Consider the following 21,903-nt stretch of genomic DNA (forward strand, 5'->3'; position numbering starts at 1 on the left):
AGTAGTGAATCAATTGAAATATTTGGGGATTAATATTTCAAGGAACCCGGAGCAATATATTACAGAAAACTTAGTTCCACTTATGAAATAACTTAAACAGAAATGCCGGGTATGGGGACGGCTTCCTCTCTCGGTCGCAGGGCGCTGCAACCTGATAAAAATGGTTTGGATGCCACAGATCTTATATATCTTACACAACTCACCAGTTTGGATCCCCAAATGCTGGTTCAATAAAATGGATAGTATTTTTAGAGAACTAATTTGGAAGGGTGGGGTAGCAAGGATTGGCCTGCAGGTGCTTCGGAGACCAGGTGAGAAAGGTGGGTTGGGAGTGCCGGATCCGGGGTGCTATTTCTTGGCGTCTCAAATCCAGCATGTAGGAGGGAGTAATAGGCCCGGGAACTGGGCAGCAGGAAATAATGTACTACTAAATGACACCAATCACGATACCATAGTAGAAGCGCTGGAGGCGGAATCCTTTGTTACTAGATGCCCCACTACTCGGATGATGGTTAAGAGCTGGGTTAAGGTTAAAAAAATAATGGGGTATGCAGACTTTTCTGAGTTCTCCCCAATATGGGAAAATAACAAGCTCAATGAACTTAAAATAATGGGGAGAATTGAGGAGTGGGACTGCCAGGGCATCCATTATCTGCCGCAGCTGTATAAGGCAGGGAGACTGAAAACATTCCAGGAGCTAGTGAATGAATATGCGATCCCCAACCGATCATTTTATAGGTATTTGCAAATTAGGCATGCCCTAGACGCACAATTTAGTGGAAAGGAGCCAATATGGAGTGATATGGCCTCTTTGAGAAAACTGGTTGACGCAGAATCTACGAAGGGTTTAATTTCTGATATATACAATAAGTTGAGAGTACTAGGCCAGGGTGACAGGGAGGGGAAGACAAAAATAGGATAAAATGGGAGAGGGAGGTTGGGCCACTATCGGATAGCCAATGGGAGGGTGTTTTGGCTTCTGGCCCCAAGATCTCCCTCTCTCCATCACAGGCAGTCTCTCATCTATATTTGATATATAGGGCGTATCTAACACCACTAAAACTGTTCAGGATTGGTAAAAGGTCGGATGCAGGGTGCCCAAGATGTGGAGGAGAGAGAGAGGAGATCTGCTGCATATGTTCTGGCGATGCCCCAAGTTGTATAGATATTGGAAAGACATAGTGGATAAAATAAACACCATATTTAAGACATCGCTGGGCATAGATGTTAAGACCTGCCTATTGGGCCTGATGGAGGAACAACAGATCGCTAGGCACACACAGACCGCAATAGTTAGGTGCCTGTTTCAAGGGAAAAAGATTATAGCTAAAAACTGGCAGAGGAAAAAACCCCCGACGATTGAAGAATGGGTGAAAGAAGTAAAGGAGGAAGTCAGTAGAGAGAAGTATATATACAAGAAAAGGAGTAACTATCAAAAATTTGTTAAAATATGGAAGTTATGGATGATGTGGGAGGAGCATAGTATGAGTGGGTGTGTGGGGTGGTTAGGGGGGGGTTTATTGGTAGGGGTAAGGAAGGAAAGGGGAAGGGGGAAAAGAGGGGGAAAAAAAATGAGAAAACCTGGAAACATCTTCTGTTGGAGTGTGGTCTATGAATGCTTTATTTTTTTCTACTATGTTATGGATTTTTGTAACAATGGGGTTAATATAAGGACTGAACAGATGTTGGCTGTAACAGTCCTTGCCTGTTCGCTTATATTTAATGAAACTTTTTTTTGTTTGTTGTTTTTATCTTTGTTTCTCAATAAAAAAGGATTTAAATTAAAGAAAGAAAAAAAGGAAAAAAAAAAAAGCTACTATGATGTGACATGCGATGGGATAAGAATGAACTTTAAATGGTGAATTAAGTATCCCAAAAGAACTTGCTGAAGTAGCTGGGAAGAAAAAAATAAATAAATAAATAAATAAAAAAAGGCACGCACAGCTTGAGGAGGCTTCAGTAGACCCAAACCAGAAGTAGGCTTAAATGTGGAGCAGACCATTTCAGTAAGAGATTGCACCAGCAATTGCTCAGCCTGTGAGGCTGAAGAGGGTCCTTCCCCACTTGATTCCTCAGAAGAGGAGTCATCAGTCTCTTCCCGGACCCCTGAGGGGGATCATCTTCCTTCTCCCAGAGTTTCTCTGTTTGAGCGTCCTGGATGATAGAAGGGGCCTTAATGCGTTTTCTTCTATTTGTGAAGATGCGATTAAGGTCACTAATCTTTCCTCTAATCTACTCATGGCTGAGGAAAAAACCTCCTGAGTAATATATACAAGGGCTGAAATGCCAGAAGCAGTTGCAGCCCCTGACGGCTTACTCTGACCAGCCTCCCTAGGTCTTTTAGAGGAAGATGGCGTTGCAGAGGGGGGGTCCTCAGAGCCTGAGAGAGATCCCTCCCCTTCTGCCCATAGTGCTAAGCACAAATGCAGAAGTACTACCAGAAATGCACCCACTGCTGAGCAATATAGTTCAGTAACTGCCGCTGTTATTAAGGCTCAGTCTGATGCTAAGTAAATGAGCCTGGGAATGCCTGTGTCAACCACACTCACATGCAATCCATCTGCTCTGTGTCCCTCTTTAGCTGTGTGCACCTGCAAAAAGCGCACCTTTATAGCCAAGCATGGCCCGCTCTTGTCGGTGTTGAACCACGCTGACGCCACACTGATGCTCCGTCTCCCCCCCCCTCCTCAGACCACCCCTTCTGTCCCCCCTCATCTTTTTTCAAAAAAGACCGCTTTCCCGAGCGAGCTCCGATCCAACCGGATCGCACGTGGAGGGGGGCTGGGGCGGAGGAGAGAGGAGGGCAGGTGGATGGAGAGCTACCGTAATGGCAGGAGTGGTGCGGCATGTCGTTGACCGCCCCATGGCCTCTAACCGGGAGAAGAAGCTGTAAAGGGACATTCCTAAACAGAAAAACCCCCTTTCGCACATCCTACCTGGCGCTTGGGCTCGAAGGAAACGTGCAGCTTGTGACACTGAGCAAGACTGACCAGCATGGAACAGGTACGTGCTCTTGACAGCCCCTGGTGGCTTTAGGCATAGCAAACATTTACTTAACCACTTAACCACTTGCCGACCGCCGCACGACTATATACGTCGACAGAGCGGCACGGGCAGGCAAAAGGACGTATATGTACGTCCTTGCCTGCCCGCGGGTGGGGGGTCCGATCGGACCCCCCCCCGGTGCCTGCGGCGGTCGGCAAATCTCCCCCGGCGATCGGAGGTGAGGGGGAGGCCATCCATTCGTGGCCCCCCCCTCGCGATCGCTCTCAGCCAATGGGATCATTTCCCTGCCTCTGTATTGTACACAGAGGCAGAGGAAATGATGTCATCTCTCCTCGGCTCGGTATTTTCCGTTCCGGGCCGAGGAGAGAAGACTGCAATGTAAGTGCACCAACACTACACACACAGTAGAACATGCCAGGCACACAAAACACCCCGATCCCCCCCCCGATCGCCCCCCGATCCCCCCCCAATCACCCCCCCCCCCCCTGTCACAAACTGACACCAGCAGTTTTTTTTTTTTTTTTTTTTTTTTTCTGATTACTGTATTGGTGTCAGTTTGTGACAGTTACAGTGTCAGGGCAGTGAGTGTTAGGCCCCCTGTAGGTCTAAGGTACCCCCCTAACCCCCCCTAATAAAGTTTTAACCCCTTGATCACCCCCTGTCACCAGTGTCGCTAAGCGATCATTTTTCTGATCGCTGTATTAGTGTCGCTGGTGATGCTAGTTAGGGACGTAAATATTTAGGTTCGCCGTCAGAGTTTTATAGCGACAGGGACCCCCATATACTATCTAATAAATGTTTTAACCCCTTGATTGCCCCCTAGTTAACCCTTTCACCACTGATCACTGTATAACCGTTACGGGTGACGCTGGTTAGTTTGTTTATTTTTTATAGTGTCAGGGAACCCGCCGTTTATTACCGAATAAAGATTTAGCCCCCTGATCGCCCGACGGTGATATGCGTCGCCCCAGGCAGGGTCAGATTAGCGCCAGTACCGCTAACACCCACGCACGCAGCATACGCCTCCCTTAGTGGTATAGTATCTGATCGCATCAATATCTGATCCGATCAGATCTATACTAGCGTCCCCAGCAGTTTAGGGTTCCCAAAAACACAGTGTTAGCGGGATCAGCCCAGATACCTGCTAGCACCTGCGTTTTGCCCCTCCGCCCAGCTCGGCCCAGCCCACCCAAGTGCAGTATCGATCGATCACTGTCACTTACAAAACACTAAACGCATAACTGCAGCGTTCGCTGAGTCAGGCCTGATCCCTGCGATCGCTAACAGTTTTTTTTGTAGCGTTTTGGTGAACTGGCAAGCACCAGCCCCAGGCAGCGTCAGGTTAGTGCCAGTAGCGCTAACACCCACGCACGCACTGTACACCTCCCTTAGTGGTATAGTATCTGAACTGATCAATATCTGATCCGATCAGATCTATACTGGCGTCCCCAGCAGTTTAGGGTTCCCAAAAACGCAGTGTTAGCGGGATCAGCCCAGATACCTGCTAGCACCTGCGTTTTGCCCCTCCGCCCGGCCCAGCCCAGCCCACCCAAGTGCAGTATCGATCGATCACTGTCACTTACAAAACACTAAATGCATAACTGCAGCGTTCGCAGAGTCAGGCCTGATCCCTGCGATCGTTAACAGTTTTTTTGGTAGCGTTTTGGTGAACTGGCAAGCGCCAGCGGCCTAGTACACCCCGGTCGTAGTCAAACCAGCACTGCAGTAACACTTGGTGACGTGGCGAGTCCCATAAGTGCAGTTCAAGCTGGTGAGGTGGCAAGCACAAGTAGTGTCCCGCTGCCACCAAAAAGACAAACACAGGCCCGTCGTGCCCATAATGCCCTTCCTGCTGCATTCGCCAATCCTAATTGGGAACCTACCGCTTCTGCAGCGCCCGTACTTCCCCCATTCACATCCCCAACCAAATGCAGTCGGCTGCATGAGAGGCATTTTTATGTCCTCCTGAGTACCCCTACCCAGCGAACCCCCCCAAAAAAGATGTTGTGTCTGCAGCAAGCGCGGATATAGGCATGACACCCGCTATTATTGTCCCTCCTGTCCTGACAATCCTGGTCTTTGCACTGGTGAATGTTTTGAACGCTACCATTCACTAGTTGAGTATTAGCGTACGGTACAGCATTGCACAGACTAGGCACACTTTCACAGGGTCTCCCAAGATGCCATCGCATTTTGAGAGACCCGAACCTGGAACCGGTTACAGTTACAAAAGGTACAGTTACAAAAAAAGTGTAAAAAAAAAAAAAAAAAAAAAAAAAAAAACACAAACAAAAATATAAAATAAAAAATAATAGTTGTCGTTTTATTGTTCTCTCTCTATTCTCTCTCTCTCTATTCTCTCTATTGTTCTGCTCTTTTTTACTGTATTCTATTCTGCAATGTTTTATTGTTATTATGTTTTATCATGTTTGCTTTTCAGGTATGCAGTTTTTTATACTTTACCGTTTACTGTGCTTTATTGTTAGCCATATTTTTGTCTTCAGGTACAGCATTCACGACTTTGAGTGGTTATACCAGAATGATGCTTGCAGGTTTAGGTATCATCTTGGTATCATTCTTTTCAGCCAGCGGTCGGCTTTCATGTAAAAGCAATCCTAGCGGCTAATTAGCCTCTAGACTGCTTTTACAAGCAGAGAGAATGCCCCCCCCCCCCCATCGTCTTCCGTGTTTTTCTCTGGCTCTCCTGTCTCAACAGGGAACCTGAGAATGCAGCCGGTGATTCAGCCAGCTGACCATAGAGCTGATCAGAGACGAGAGTGGCTCCAAACATCTCTATGGCCTAAGAAACCGGAAGCTACGAGCATTTTATGACTTAGATTTCGCCGGATGTAAATAGCGCCATTGGGAAATTGGGGAAGCATTTTATCACACCGATCTTGGTGTGGTCAGATGCTTTGAGGGCAGAGGAGAAATCTAGGGTCTAATAGACCCCAATTTTTTCAAAAAAGAGTACCTGTCACTACCTATTGCTATCATAGGGGATATTTACATTCCCTGAGATAACAATAAAAATGATTAAAAAAAAAAAAAAATGAAAGGAACAGTTTTAAAATAAGATAAAAAAGCAAAAAAATAATAAAGAAAAAAAAAAAAAAAAAAAAAAAAAAAAAAGCACCCCTGTCCCCCCTGCTCTCGCGCTAAGGCGAACGCAAGCGTCGGTCTGGCGTCAAATGTAAACAGCAATTGCACCATGCATGTGAGGTATCACCGCGACGGTCAGATCGAGGGCAGTAATTTTAGCAGTAGACCTCCTCTGTAAATCTAAAGTGGTAACCTGTAAAGGCTTTTAAAGGCTTTTAAAAATGTATTTATTTTGTTGTCACTGCACGTTTGTGCACAGTTGTAAAGCATGTCATGTTTGGTATCCATGTACTCGGCCTAAGATCATCTTTTTTATTTCATCAAACATTTGGGCAATATAGTGTGTTTTAGTGCATTAAAATGTAAAAAAGGTGTGTTTTTTCCCCAAAAAATGCGTTTGAAAAATCGCTGCGCAAATACTGTGTGAAAAAAAAAAATTAAACACCCACCATTTTAATCTGTAGGGCATTTGCTTTAAAAAAATATATAATGTGTGGGGGTTCAAAGTAATTTTCTTGCAAAAAAAAATAATTTTTTCATGTAATCAAAAAGTGTCAGAAAGGGCTTTGTCTTCAAGTGGTTAGAAGAGTGGGTGATGTGTGACATAAGCTTCTAAATGTTGTGCATAAAATGCCAGGACAGTTCAAACCCCCCCAAATGACCCCATTTTGGAAAGTAGACACCCCAAGCTATTTGCTGAGAGGCATGTCGAGTCCATGGAATATTTTATATTGTGACACAAGTTGCGGGAAAGAGACAAATTATTATTATTTTTTTTTTTTTTTGCACAAAGTTGTCACTAAATGATATATTGCTCAAACATGCCATGGGAATATGTGAAATTACACCCCAAAATACATTCTGTTGCTTCTCCTGAGTACGGGGATACCACATGTGTGAGACTTTTTGGGAGCCTAGCCACGTATGGGACCCCGAAAACCAAGCACCGCCTTCAGGCTTTCTAAGGGCGTAAATTTTTGATTTCACTCTTCACTGCCTATCACAGTCTCGGAGGCCATGGAATGCCCAGGTGGCACAAACCCCCCCCCAAATGACCCCATTTTGGAAAGTAGACACCCCAAGCTATTTGCTGAGAGGTATAGTGAGTATTTTGCAGACCTCACTTTTTGTCACAAAGTTTTGAAAATTAAAAAAAGAAAAAAAAAATTTTTTTTTTTGTCTTTCTTCATTTTCAAAAACAAATGAGAGCTGCAAAATACTCACCATGCCTCTCAGCAAATAGCTTGGGGTGTCTACTTTCCAAAATGGGGTCATTTGGGGGGGTTTTGTGCCACCTGGGCATTCCATGGCCTCCGAAACTGTGATAGGCAGTGAAGAGTGAAATCAAAAATGTACACCCTTAGAAATCCTGAAGGCGGTGATTGGTTTTCGGGGTCCCGTACGCGGCTAGGCTCCCAAAAAGTCCCACACATGTGGTATCCCCATACTCAGGAGAAGCAGCTAAATGTATTTTGGGGTGCAATTCCACATATGCCCATGACCTGTGTGAGCAATATATCATTTAGTGACAACTTTGTGCAAAAAAAAAAAAAATAAAAAATAAATTGTCACTTTCCCGCAACTTGTGTCAAAATATAAAATATTCCATGGACTCAACATGCCTCTCAGCAAATAGCTTGGGGTGTCTACTTTCCAAAATGGGGTCATTTGGGGGGGGTTTGTGCCATCTGGGCATTTTATGGCCTTCAAAACTGTGATAGGTAGTGAGGAGTAAAATCAAAAATGTACGCCCTTAGAAATCCTGAAGGCAGTGATTGGTTTTCGGGGCCCCGTATGCGGCTAGGCTCCCAAAAAGTCCCACACATGTGGTATCCCCATACTCAGGAGAAGCAGCTAAATGTATTTTGGGGTGCAATTCCACATAGGCCCATGGCCTGTGTGAGCAATATATCATTTAGTGACAACTTTTTGTAATTTTGTTTTTTTGTTTTTTTTTTTTTCATTATTCAATCACTTGGGACAAAAAAAATGAATATTCAATGGGCTCAACATGCCTCTCAGCAATTTCCTTGGGGTGTCTACTTTCCAAAATGGGGTCATTTGTGGGGGTTTTGTACTGCCCTGTCATTTTAGCACCTCAAGAAATGACATAGGCAGTCATAAATTAAAGACTGTGTAAATTCCAGAAAATGTACCCTAGTTTGTAGGCGCTATAACTTTTGCGCAAACCAATAAATATACACTTATTGACATTTTTTTTACCAAAGACATGTGGCCAAATACATTTTGGCCTAAATGTATGACTAAAATTGAGTTTATTGGATTTTTTTTAGAACAAAAAGTAGAAAATATCATTTTTTTTCAAAATTTTCGGTCTTTTTCCGTGTATAGCGCAAAAAATAAAAACGGCAGAGGTGATCAAATACCATCAAAAGAAAGCTCTATTTGTGGGAAGAAAAGGACGCAAATTTCGTTTGGTTACAGCATTGCATGACCGCGCAATTAGCAGTTAAAGCGACGCAGTGCCAAATTGTAAAAAGTGCTCTGGTCAGGAAGGGGGTAAATCCTTCCGGGGCTGAAGTGGTTAAGGACCGAGCCTCTTTCTGAGATTTGTTGTTTACAAGTTAAAAACAGGGGTTTTTTTGCTAGAAAATTACTTAGAAACCCCAAACATTATACATTTTTTTTCTAACAACCTAAAGAATAAAATGGCGGTCGTTGCAATACTTTGTCACACCGTATTTGCAGAGCAGTCTTACAAGTGCATTTTTTTGGGAAAAAATACACTTTTTTGAATTAAAAAATAAGACAACAGTAAAGTTAGCCCAATTTTTTTGTATATTGTGAAAGATAATGTTACGCCAAGTAAATTGATACCCAACATGTCATGCTTCAAAATTGCACCCACTCGTGGAATGGCCACAAACTTTTACCCTTAAAAATCTCCACAGGCAACGTTTAAAAAAATCTACAGGTTGCATGTTTTAAAGTTACAGAGGGCTAGAATTATTGCTCTCACTCTACTGATCGCGGCGATACCTCACACGTGTGGTTTGAACACCATTTTCACCGCTTCTGCACGCAAGCTCGTCAGGACGGGGCGTGCTTAAAAAAAAAAAAAAATTTATTAAATTTATTTTAATTATTTTTTTAAATTATTTTACAAAAATTATTTTTTAAAAATGGCCCTTTAAGAGCTGTGAGCGGAAGTGACATTTTGATGTCGCTTCCACCCAGCAATTGTATGGAGATGGGTGGGGGCCATCTTCCCCTTACTCGTCTCCGTACCTGACAGGAGAACAGACGCGATCGCCTCCGCCGCTGCCGATGGCTCCAGTAAGCAACGGAAGGGGGGCCCCTCTTCCGCCACCGATAAAAGTGATCCTGCAGCGAATCCGCCGCAGAGACCACTTATCTTGTAGCGGACCACCCGCTGAAGCCGGGGATACCAGGGTTATGGCAGCTAGCTGCTGCCATAACAACGATATCCTCCTTCAAACAGCCGCCGTATAATGACGGCGGGCGGTTCGTAAGTGGATAAAGGAGAAAACCCACCTTATCCAGCTGCAGGGTTCTGTGGTAAAACAGACACAATCTTCACCGCTTGCGGTGGGCTCCGTTAAAAAAACCTTCAGGGACAGGGGCCCCTTTTTCAATCGGGGGATCCGCAGCCCTGGGCCTGTAAAAAGCACCCCGACAGGAATATTGCTGAAAAAAAACAAATACTGGATCCCGGGGTCCAGCTCTCTTAAAAGAGAAGCGTTACAGGTAAAACCTTGTTTCTTCGGACACGAGGCCCGGGTACCATTCAATTCTGCCTAGAAAAGACACTTTGAATGGATCCGGTTGCGCGGCTTGCCCCAGAAAGGAATTTTCTAGCGGAGCTCAGCACAGCACATCTTTACTCGTGATCAACACCTAAGACACTGGCGAAAAAATTGAGGTACTCCCAGTAGGGGGAGGGGTTATATAGGGAATTGAACTTCCTGTTTAGGGTGTGCCAGTGTCCATCATCTAAAGGTGGCCTATAAAACCCACTTAGTAACTACTATGGCTCTGTGTCCCGTGATGTACAATTAAGAAAACAATTTTATTTTTAAAGCGCTAATAGTGTTCCTTCTTAGTCGTGCGTGTTGTGTAATAATTTTTGTTCATGTCATGATTGCTTTAGCTTTCTGTACTTACTCACCTTATCATAAAGAGGAATCATGAAGTAACCATTATTTGGCGCACAATCGGTCTGGTATTTCAAAGTGCCTTGTTTGGTATATAGCTTAATCTAAAACAACAAACAATTTACATAATTAAAGTATTGATAGCTATATTTCACTTTAAAAACATTCTTATTTAAAAATAAACACAAAATACTACCACATCATTTAAAGCGGTAGCAAACTCTGGGAGGAAAAAAAAAAAAAAAAAAAAACTTCCCCCTTCAAGTTAAGGGCATAATGTGTTAGTATACATAGCATACTAGCACATTATAAAAGGCTTACCTGTAAAACGAAGCCCTCCAGCACCACACTGTCAGCGTTGACAGGGCTTCCATCTTCACCCGGTCTTCCTTCTGGGTTCACAGGCTTTGGCCGTTTGAATGGCCAAGCCGCGATAACATCATGGCCACAGAACAAAGCTCTGAAGGGACAGCATAATCAGTATGCCATCCTTTTAAAGCGCTGCGCGCATGCGCTGGTGACGTACCAAGCTGCAGAAACAGTGAATATCTCCTAAACAGTGCACATTTAGGAGATATACCTTGTACCTATAAGTAAGCTTTAGACCCCTTTCACACTGAGGTGTTTTTCAGGCGCTACAGCGACAAAAATAGCGCCTGAAAAAAGTCTCAGCTGCAAACCCAATGTGAAAGCACTGGGGTGCTGCGTTGGCAGGGCATCACAAAAAGTCTTGCCAGCAGCTTCTTCGCAGCGGTGGAGGAGCGGTCCCCACTGAAAACAATGGGGCAGCACTGCTATACCGCCGGCAAAGCGCTGCTGCGTTTTGCAGGCGGATTTAACCCCTTTTCGTCCGTTATCGCTGCTAAAACGCCAGTAAAGTGGTGCTAAAAATAGCACCGCTTTACCGCTGATGCCTGGGGTGGCTCAGTGTGAAAGGGGTCTTACTATAAACTTACCTGTAGGTACAAGTCACCAAGTACATTCACTACCACTTTAAAATCAGATAAAAAAACAGTCCTAAGTTGTTACATAAAAATATAAACGTTACATAAATTAAGAGAATACAACGTCTCGCTTCACACAGGGGCGAATTGTCAGGTGACTTAGCCACCTGACAAGTCACGCTCCGTTCTGTACTATGGAACCATTCTAATAGGAGGTTCCTGTACTACTTTGGGATGACTTCAGGGCGACTTGCATTGACTTCTATAAAGAAGTCATTTTGCAAGCCGCCGCTGAAGTCGTGTGCAGATCGCCTTGCAAAGTCGCGCTGCAAGTCGGGCTGCCCCTGTGTGAACCGCACTAAAGGTGATGCTGCAGACAAACAAAACTAAACAAACAAATTCTTCCCATTTGCATTCACAAGGACTTGCTCTGCCAGTTTACTTGTGCCAAGTCCAATTACATTAGCAAGTATTTCTCAGTAAGCTCATTCTCTATTAAAAATGAAAAAAAAAAAAAAAAAAACTGACTGTGATTGATTTTTGAACGTTTTGTGAAAATCACATTGACTGCTTTATAAATATGCCCCTTAAAGGACATACAGCCCAAACTTTTTTTTTTTTTTTTTTTTTAAATATTGGCTAGAGTGGGAAAGGGTTAGAACCCCACGTCAAATTTTTACTCCAAAGTGCTCCATTAAATAGACAGAAGGAGAAAGGTACAGTGTCCATAATAAGCTCAGGAGGGTTCTATTTCCTTATTTTGCAATAAAAAGCATTTGCATTTCTGTTTCCCTGTTGCAGATTTTCCCTCACTTCCTTTCTGGTAAAAATTGTGTCACCAGAACAGGTAAGGGAAAATCTCCCAGACAGCAGTCAGCAGTACAAACTCAGGGGGGAAATAGGGAAGGGTTAAAAACCATTTCAGGCTTTTTTTACTGTCAGTGTCCTTTTGTGTCTCCAGACCAGGAAGCAAAGGTAAATCTCTCAAAGGGAGTGCTTTCTTGGATGCTGTTATCAGAACAGGGGTCCCCGCTGGAAGATTTCCGCTCACCTCCTGTTCTGGGGAAACAAACATTTTGCATTTGCACCTTTTCTGTCCCAGTGACAAGCTAATAGGAAAAGCAGGTTGAAACTTCCCAGCAGGGACACAGAGCAGTAAAGATTTGATAAGGGTTGTCTGCATCGCCCACTATATTCAATACTAAAAAAATAAAAAAAATAAAAAAAGGAAAAATTAATGTCTTTCTATACACTTTAACCACTTAAGCCCCGAACCATATGGCTGGCAAAAGACCGGAGCGTTTTTTGCAATTCTGCACTGCGTCGCTTTAACTGACAATTGCGACGTGGCTCCCAAACAAAATTGACGTCCTTTTTTCCCCACAAATAGAGCTTTCTTTTGGTGGTATATGATCACCTCTGCGGTTTTTAATTAAACAAAAAAAATAGCGACAATTTAAAAAAAATAAAAATAATTTTTTTTTAAAAAAATTCACATTATTTTTTGCTATAATAAATATCCCCAAAAAATATATTAAAAAAACTTTTTTTTTCCCCTCAGTTTAGGCTGATACGTATTCTTCTACATATTTTTGATAAAAAAAAAAAAAATAATAATTATCGCAATAAGAGTTTATTGATTGGTTTGCGCAAAAGTTAGTGTCTACAAAACAGGGGATAGTTTTATGGCATTTTTATTAATTATTATTATTTTTTTTTTTTTTTTACTAGTAATGGCGGCGATCAGCGATTTTTATCATGACTGCAACATTATGGCGGACAGATCGGACACTCTTGCTGCTATTTTGGGACAATTCACATTTATACAGCGATCAGAGCGATTAAAAATGCATTGATTACTGTGTAAATGTGACTGGCAGTGAAGGGGTTAACCACTAGGTGGCGCTGTAGGGGTTAAGTGTGTCCTAGGGAGTGATTCTAACTGTGGGGGGGAGGGGCTATGTGTAACACGACACTGATCAACGCTACCGATTACAGCAGTGGTTCTCAACCTTTCTAGTGCCGTGACCCCTGGATAAAATTTCCCAAGTTGTGGGGACCCCTACCAGTAAAATTACCGTATTTATCGGCGTATAACACACACTTTTTTCCCCTTAAAATCAGGGGAAAATCGTGGGTGCGTGTTATACGCCGATCCCCGCTATTTTTGTGATCTATCGAAGCGATCGCCGCAGACATTCACATAGCGTGTATTTTTAAATATGGCGCCGCGGAGTTCGGAGGGACTCGGCAGCGCTCGTTCAGCTGACCAAGCGCCGCCGAGAACACAGTGACTGGGCGGAGCCGAGATACACATAGCCGAGGGTTCCCGGCTCTTCTCGGCGCCGTTCACAGTCCCGCCCAGTCCCGCCATTGGACCTGTTATGTCCATCATAGGGACTGGGCGAGACTGTGAACGGCGCCGAGAACAGCCGAGAACCCTCGGCTATGTGTATTCTCGGCTCCGCCCAGTCACTGTGTTCTCGGCGGCGCTCGTTTAGCTGAAAGAGCGTCGCCGAGTCCCTCCGAACTCCGCTGCGCCATATTTAAAAATACACACTAAACTTGTGTATGTCGGCGGCACTGGAGACAAGGCTGCACTGACCACTGGGGACAAGGCTGCACTGACAAGGCTGCACTGGGGCAAAGCTGCACTGACAAGGCTGCACTGGGGCAAAGCTGCACTGACAAGGCTGCACTGGGGCAAAGCTGCACTGACAAGGCTGCACTGGGGCAAAGCTGCACTGACAAGGCTGCAGATGAACACTGATGAGGCTGCATTGATGGGCATTTAAATGTAAGTTTTTTTTCCTTAAACTTCCCTCCTAAAAGTTTTTTTCCTTAAAATTCCCTCCTAAACTTGGGTGCGTGTTATACGCCGGCGCGTGTTATACGCCGATAAATACGGTATTTTACTAGCATGGGGTGTCAGCACTCAAGGCAAGACAAGTAATGTGCACCCCTAACCCACACACATTTAGCGCTCCCCGAGTCCCTTCCACTCATACAGTATTAAAACCCCTTATGGTACATTTTAGGATGTACCACTCTTTCTCTTTGTTCTCCTTTCTTTCCCTTTTAGATCTCTCTATCCTAATTTATTTTTTTCCCCCCATCCCTCTCTCTAGCCGTCTTTCGTGTTCTCTTATTCTTTCTCTCCCTTTTTCTTTGTTCCTCCCCCTCTTTTCCTCTCCCTTCCATGTATTCTCTATTTTTATTCCTTCTTTTACTCCTTGGTGGGGGGAATGGGAAGAGTGGCAGTGCTGGCGGGAAGTTGGGATGAGCGGCAGCGTTGGTAGGAGTTGTGATCAGCCAACTTAGGTGCTCTTGATCAAGGTCATCTGCTGATCTGAGAACTGTAGTGGGGACTTTAATGGCAACTATAATCACAGGTAGTGTTACTCACGGTGTCTCCAGCTCTGTGGTGTCTCGTAGCAGTGACACCTATGCCGAAATCAGGAGATAGGGTCTCCTTCAGCCCCTCCCACATCACATTCCTCATCAGTCAGCTGACCTCTAGTCTCTGCCCCCAGCCATGCCATGAACTGAATGGGCGGCTATGAAAAGGCTCGGAGAATGGTCCGGGCGTCAGGAACAGCCTAGGATTTGGTGACCCCTGGCAAATCGACATTCGACCCCCAAGGGGGTCCCGACCCCCAGGTTGAGAACCACTGACCTAAGGTAAGCATTACTTGCGGTATCTTTAATTAGTTTTTTTCACATTATCAGCCTTTTGGTTGGGTTTTTAGTACATTCCTTAACATTATTGCAATATCATGCTGCATCACCACATTTTTATATTTTATGTCTAATATAAGATCACCCATTGCTACAATACTTATACCTATATTGCTATCAGTACACTAATATGGACTACTATGTGATCTTTTGATCCCCCTCATTTTACTCCTTAACACATAATCAGCAAAATTTTTTTTTTATTCTTTTCCCACTTTTTACTCTTTTCGCCATCACTATTTTTAATATTTTTACACTTTAGGCACATGGCATACCACTCCTCAGCCATCTCTTTTCCAATTTGGTTTTTCAATCTTGCCCTTGGAATCTACTGCCTCAGCTCCCAGGAGGATGACCACTTCCCCAGTTGGTCCTGGCCCATTGCGCTGCCACATACTATCACAACTCAATTGTAAGTTGTCTATGGGCTATACTTCTACATCATCGTTGTTATACCAACTCTTACTGTACCTATCTCCTAAGCCCCTCTTTTTCCAATTTTCCTTTTCTCACTGGCTGGTTTTACCAATTTACTGCACGTTACATTTAGAGATTATTGCATCTGATCCTGAAGATTGGAGATATCCATGAAACGCGTCAAGCTCTCTAGATGCCTAGAATACCAATTTTACTCAAGAGTGATATTCCACAACATGTCTATTATTTTGTTGTGTTTATTGGCCTCTACCAAGATATTTATGAACCTGATACAATACGTGAGCACAAAATTTGAATCTGGTGGTTTCTCTCTTTCCCGTTATCGTGTTGTTAATGTCATGTACTATTCATGTTATCTATGTTATACTTACTGCTATATGATTGTTATGTTTTAATAAACCTCATAATCATGCCACTGGTTCATGTTATGTTACAATGTAACATGCCATAACACTATGTGATTGGGTTATCTACCATTATTTATCCACCAGTCACTCTCTGTTCATGCTGTTCATTTCGGCCACATACTTCATACAAGGTCCCAAACTCCCCTTCCCCCTTTTCAGTAGTAAGCTACACCCTTAGAACTGACAAGGGGCAACTCACCAGCAACAACATCATTACCAGAGTAATGTAAACACCCAGCTACTTCTATGACCTTGCTCTCTTGCTGGCTGAAACAGCAGAGCATTACTCCCTCAAAGGCAAGTAAGATTCTGGAGCGTTTCAGGCAGCCAAAATGTAATGCTGAAGGAGCAGGTAAATGTTCTGTTTAGCAATCCTGTTGCTAATAAAGAAGTGGATGTATCACTAGCACTTACTGGAGGTCAAGAATCAATGTGGGTTTATTTTAGAGGTACAACGAATGAAAATTTTGGTACCGAGGATGTGCTTAGCCGAAAACCAAAGATTACAGTTTTTTAAAAAATAGTTATATTTTTATATATAATTGTATTATTTTCCACTTTTTAAATTAATATCATCAATTTAAATTCATATGAATTTATTGTTGGCCATTATTGGCAACTTTAGTGCAAGAAAAGCTAAAGGAAAATGCAGTCTGCAGTCTCTGACCATCTCTTGTATCATGTCTGCAATCTCTTACTTAAACACTTCCATACCGGGCCTATTCTGGCACTCCTCTCCTACATGTATAAATCATAATTTTTTTGCTAGAAAATTACTCAGAACCCCCAAACATTATAATTTTTTTTTTAGCAGACACCATAGGGAATAAAATAGCGGTCATTGCACCTTTTTATCTCACACGGTATTTGCGCAACAATTTTTCAAACGCCTTTTTTGGGGAAAAAAAATCATGACTTAACCACTAGACATCCGCGCTATGGCCGAATGACGGCCACAGCGCGGACCTGCATTCCCGGGAGGACGTCATATGACGTCCTCCCCTGTGCACGCTCCCTGCGCGCTGTGATCACCGAGTCACTGAGACTCGGCTGATCACCGATCTGAGTAAGGGGCCGGTCCCGGCCCCTTACCATGTGATCAGCTGTCAGCCAATGACAGCTGATCACATGATGCAAACAGGAAGATCGGTAATCGTTTTTTTTTTTACTCGCGCTGACAGCGCGAGTAGAGAAAAAAGCCGATCACCGGCTCAGATGTCAGGGACATCGGTCCCGAAGTGGAAGCACAACAAATTCCTCATCAGTGCCACCCAAAAGTGCCACCTAACAGTGCCCACAGTGCCACCTAACAGTGCCCACAGTGCCACCTATCAATGCCAACAAGTGCCACCTATCAATGCCAACAAGTGCCACCTATCAATGCCAACAAGTGCCACCTACCAATGCCCACCTGTAGTGCCAATCAGTGCCACCCGTCAGTGCTGCCCATCACTGCCACCCATCAGTGCCCATCACTGCCGCCTCATCAACGTACATCAATGAAGAAGAAAAAGTACCCGTTAAAAATTTTTTATAACAAAATATAAAAAAAAAAATTTTTTTTTTTTTTTTAAAATTCAGGTTTTTAAATTTTTTTAACAAAAAGTAAAAACCGCAGAGGTGATCAAATACCACCAAAAGAAAGCTCTATTTGTGGGAAAAAAATGATAAAAATTTCATTTGGGTACAGCGTTGTATGACCGCGCAATTGTCATTCAAAATGCGTTAGCGCTGAAAGCTAAAAATTGGTCTGGATAGGAGGGGGGTTTAAGTGCCCTGTAAGCAAGTGGTTAAAAAAAAACAAAACAGTAAAATTAGCCCATTTTTTTGTATAATGTGAAAGATGATGTTACACCAAGTAAATAGATACCCAACATGTAATGCTTTAAAATTGCGCACACTCATGGAATGACGCCAAACTTCGGTACTTAAAAATCCCCATAGGCGACGCTTTAAATTTTACAGGTTACATGTTTAGAGTTACAGAGGAGGTCTAGTGCTAGAATTGTTGCTCGTGCTCTAACGCACATGGTGATACCTCACGTGTGCTTTGAACAGCATTTACATATGTGGGCAGGAATTACGTGTTCGTTCGCTTCTGAGCACAAGCTACCGGGGACAGGGGCGTTTTAAAAAAAAAAAAAAAAAAAATTTACTTTTTTTTTTTTTTTAATTTTTACACTTTTTTACATTTATTTATTTTATATTTATTTATCGCACCCAAGCCTCTGACGGTCATAGAGATCTAGAGAACTGGAAATCTCTATGGTCGTCATCCAGCGGCGGCCGATTCTTTCTCCGGGTCCCCGATGGCACGGGAGAGCCCGGAGAAGCACCAGATGGCAGCGGGGGGGGGGGGGGGGATGTCCCCTCCCGTTGCCTGTAAGAATGATCAAGCGCCGCTTTGATCCTTCTTATGGTGCACAGAATCGCCGGCTAAAAACAAGGATATCTGAATGATGCCTGTAGCTGCAGGCATCATTCAGATGTTCCTACTGAAAGACAAAAACGTCATATGACGTCTCTGGGCAGGAAGTGGTTAAACACATTGCTAATAGTATTAGCAAAATTTCCATTTGGTGCACCGCTAGCAGACATGGCACAAGAGATGGTCAGGGACTGCAGACATGGCACAAGAGATGGTCAGGGACTGCAGACATGGCACAAGAGATGGTCAGGGACTGCAGACATGGCACAAGAGATGGTCAGGGACTGCAGACATGGCACAAGAGATGGTCAGGGACTGCAGACATGGCACAAGAGATGGTCAGGGACTGCAGACATGGCACAAGAGATGGTCAGGGACTGCAGACATGGCACAAGAGATGGTCAAGGACTGCAGACATGACACAAGAGATGGTCAGGGACTGCAGACATGACACAAGAGATGGTCAGGGACTGCAGACATGACACAAGAGATGGTCAGGGACTGCAGACATGACACAAGAGATGGTCAGGGACTGCAGACATGACACAAGAGATGGTCAGGGACTGCAGACATGACACAAGAGATGGTCAGGGACTGCAGACATGACACAAGAGATGGTCAGGGACTGCAGACATGACACAAGAGATGGTCAGGGACTGCAGACATGACACAAGAGATCAATGCAGCCTTGTCAGTGCCCATCAGATGCTGTCTCCCCACATGCAACCTCCCCAGATGCAGCCTCACCAGAGCCCATCAGATGCAGCCTCACACTGTGTCACAGAGCTGGATTTGAATCGCCAGGCGGCTACTGTAATGCCTGTACACACGGTCGGACTTTGTTCGGACATTCCGACAACAAAATCCCAGGATTTTTTCCGACGGATGTTGGCTCAAACTTGTCTTGCAGACACACGGTCACACAAAGTTGTCGGAAAATCCGATCGTTCTAAACGCTGGGACGTAAAACACGTACGTCGGGACTATAAATGGGGCATTGGCCAATAGCTTTCATCTCTTTATTTATTCTGAGCATGCGTGGCACTTTGTCCGTCGGATTTGTGTACACACGATCGGAATTTCCGACAACGGATTTTGTTGTCGGAAAATTTTATATCCTGCTCTCAAACTTTGCGTGTCGGAAAATCCGATGGAAAATGTGTGATGGAGCCTACACACGGTCGGAATTTCCGACAACAAGGTCCTATCACACATTTTACGTCGGAAAACCGACCGTGTGTACGGGGCATTACAATGTCCTGCCTCCTAGACCTACTAGTATGACACTCAGCACAATGATTCCCGACATTGGATCAATGTGCCGTCTATCACAAGAGCCGGTCTAGGAGGTGGGACATTGTTACAGCAGCTGTCCAGCGATTCAAATCCAGCTTTGTGACGTAGTGTGAGATCGCACTACAAGGAACTGGTGAGGCTGCATCTGATGACACTCAGAGGGGAGGAGAGAAAGAACACGTGTGGCACCCGGAGCAGACTGCCCTCTTTTCGGTTCCACAATCAGCACTTTTTTTTTCCTCTTTCCGCCGCCTGCCGAAAACACAATTTACGGCCGATGTGTTTCGGCGGCCACAATTTGGGTGCACCACTAGTTTATTTGTATCGCATTATTTTGCCAAGATACAGCCAATGTTTTGGGGCCTCGGAGGATCCTCAAGGTTTTAAGACTTCAAGGTGACACAATGGCAAATGTGTCACCTTGAGGAAGGGACCCTGCAAGACCCCAGAAACATTGGCTGTATCTGACCGATATGACAATATAAATAGACCCACATTAAATCTTCATCTCCGATTGAGTGCTGGTGACTCCACTTTTGTGGTACTGCACAGCAGCATCCACTGCTGTCACTATTAACACCGTCCAGTAACACTGGACTAAACACTGCATGTAGCGCAGCCCAGAGCCGTACTACTTCTGTTGCTTATGAGTTGCTCCCAACATTGTGACACAGCCCCCACAGTGGAAGTCACTGGCAGAAAGCTGAGGGCTTAGGTCTATGTTATAAGTTGCCTTTATTGGCTATATACATATACAGCCCAAGAGTAAAGCTGGTTATGCATGGTCAGTTTTTTCATTCCCCTAGCAGACTGAATGGAAAAAAAAAAAAACTAACAAGTTCCACCATCCCCAGAAGTGAGATGGATGAAGGAATTCCCCCACCTTGGGACATTGTATTCTGACAGTGGCATCTGTAGCTGTCAAAATACACTGATCAGCACTTGCAGCCTGTGCAAAATTTTCCAATGTCTTTTCGACCGAAGTTGATTAAAGAATCGACTTCTGTTGAACAGGGGAGCCTACACACTGATTGAAATTTAGCTTTAGACCTACCTCACTGAAACATATGCCCTGGAGGACTATGTTTACCCACACGGGGATGCACAGGTGTTCCATACATCCCAATGTGGGCAGTTCTATTCCTGTCAATTAGGACGCATGGACACAGCCACTACTCCAAATTCAACATTTACGTGGGTGCGAATGAGTGTCCCCGAACGCACACAGTGTGCATTCAGGGACATGCACCACACCTACACAGATGTCAAATTTGGAGCAGTGGCTGTGTACCAATTGAAATCAATGTGACTTCATGGAAAGGGATGCAAGGAAAACATATGCATCCCGGGTGGATAAACATAGCCCTCTACTGGCTTACGCTTTAGTATGTCCCGTGTATATATATTTTTTTTTTTCTTTTTCTCCTTTTTTCCTTTCTTTTTCCTTTTTCCCTCTTACTTTTATCAAATTTACAACGAGCAATTATAGACAGCTTTATTAGGTACCCTATTGAGGGATTTCTTAGTCCGCTTGTTCTCAGCTACTTAAATAACCAGGATGTATAAATCTTATTTCTCCCACCCAGGGAAACCCTGGGTGGAATCTACACTCACGACCCCGCGTGAAGCAGAATAGGTGGCAAAGAAGTATAAAAAACACTACCCATCAATGAAATCTAGGAGAACCACATATATGATGCTGGGCTAATGGGGTCCCCTCACCCATAGCCCCCTATTAAGACCACTTGTGGACTGTTACGTATTTATGAAGAACCCCCCCTCCCCTTCCCATTCCCCTACTCCCACACCCCTCCACCCCTTCTATACAAAATCCAACCCCAACACAGAATTTAATGTTTACTATTGTTACCTACTTAGATCAAAACACCAATAACCCTAAATTACTTTGCGTAGTTCACCGGTACTGTATTACTCTAGTGCATATATATCTTAGCTATTAACCTAATCCCTTATACTCCAAACTTTTCCCTTAAGCAGGCAGCCTTATCCATCCATGGCTTCCATATTTTGTCGAATTCCTGGAGATTCCCCCTTTTTATATACTCCAATCTCTCCCTGCCAATGGAGGCACCGAGTATCTATCCAATCATTCACTTTCGGGGGCTCCTTTGATTGCCACCTTAGCATTATCATTTTTCGAGCCTGAAATAAACCTCTCAGGATTGCCAGAGTAGTACCCCTCCTCTCCCCCTCCATCCTTCTATATCCCATAATGCATTCCACCGCCTCCCTCTTTACTGACGTATGATAAGTATCACCCAAACTGCTAGCCACTCCCTCCCAGTATTGGTGCAGCTTGGGACATCTCCAGAGCAAATGGATGAGGTCCCCAGACTCCTGGCACCTAGGGCAATTATCATTAGGCCTTCTACCGAACCTAAAGAGCC

At 44.1% G+C, this 21,903-nt stretch overlaps 1 protein-coding gene across 2 annotated transcripts in view; it reads right to left on the minus strand.

Moving 5' to 3' along the window:
* LOC141101794 (BOS complex subunit NOMO3-like) overlaps positions 1–21,903 on the minus strand; it is a 365,568-nt gene that overhangs the window by 331,887 nt on the left and 11,778 nt on the right. The window contains exon 2 of one of the 2 annotated variants that reach the window (XM_073591127.1): positions 10,259–10,348. The exons of the other annotated variant lie outside the window; for it this stretch is intronic. Coding sequence (XP_073447228.1) covers positions 10,259–10,348 — 90 coding nt within the window. The remainder of the gene's footprint in view (positions 1–10,258; positions 10,349–21,903) is intronic. 2 annotated transcript variants of the gene reach the window in all.

Source organism: Aquarana catesbeiana, linkage group LG06 (genome assembly GCF_042186555.1).
Source record: "Aquarana catesbeiana isolate 2022-GZ linkage group LG06, ASM4218655v1, whole genome shotgun sequence".
Classification (NCBI taxonomy): Eukaryota; Metazoa; Chordata; class Amphibia; order Anura; family Ranidae; genus Aquarana; species Aquarana catesbeiana.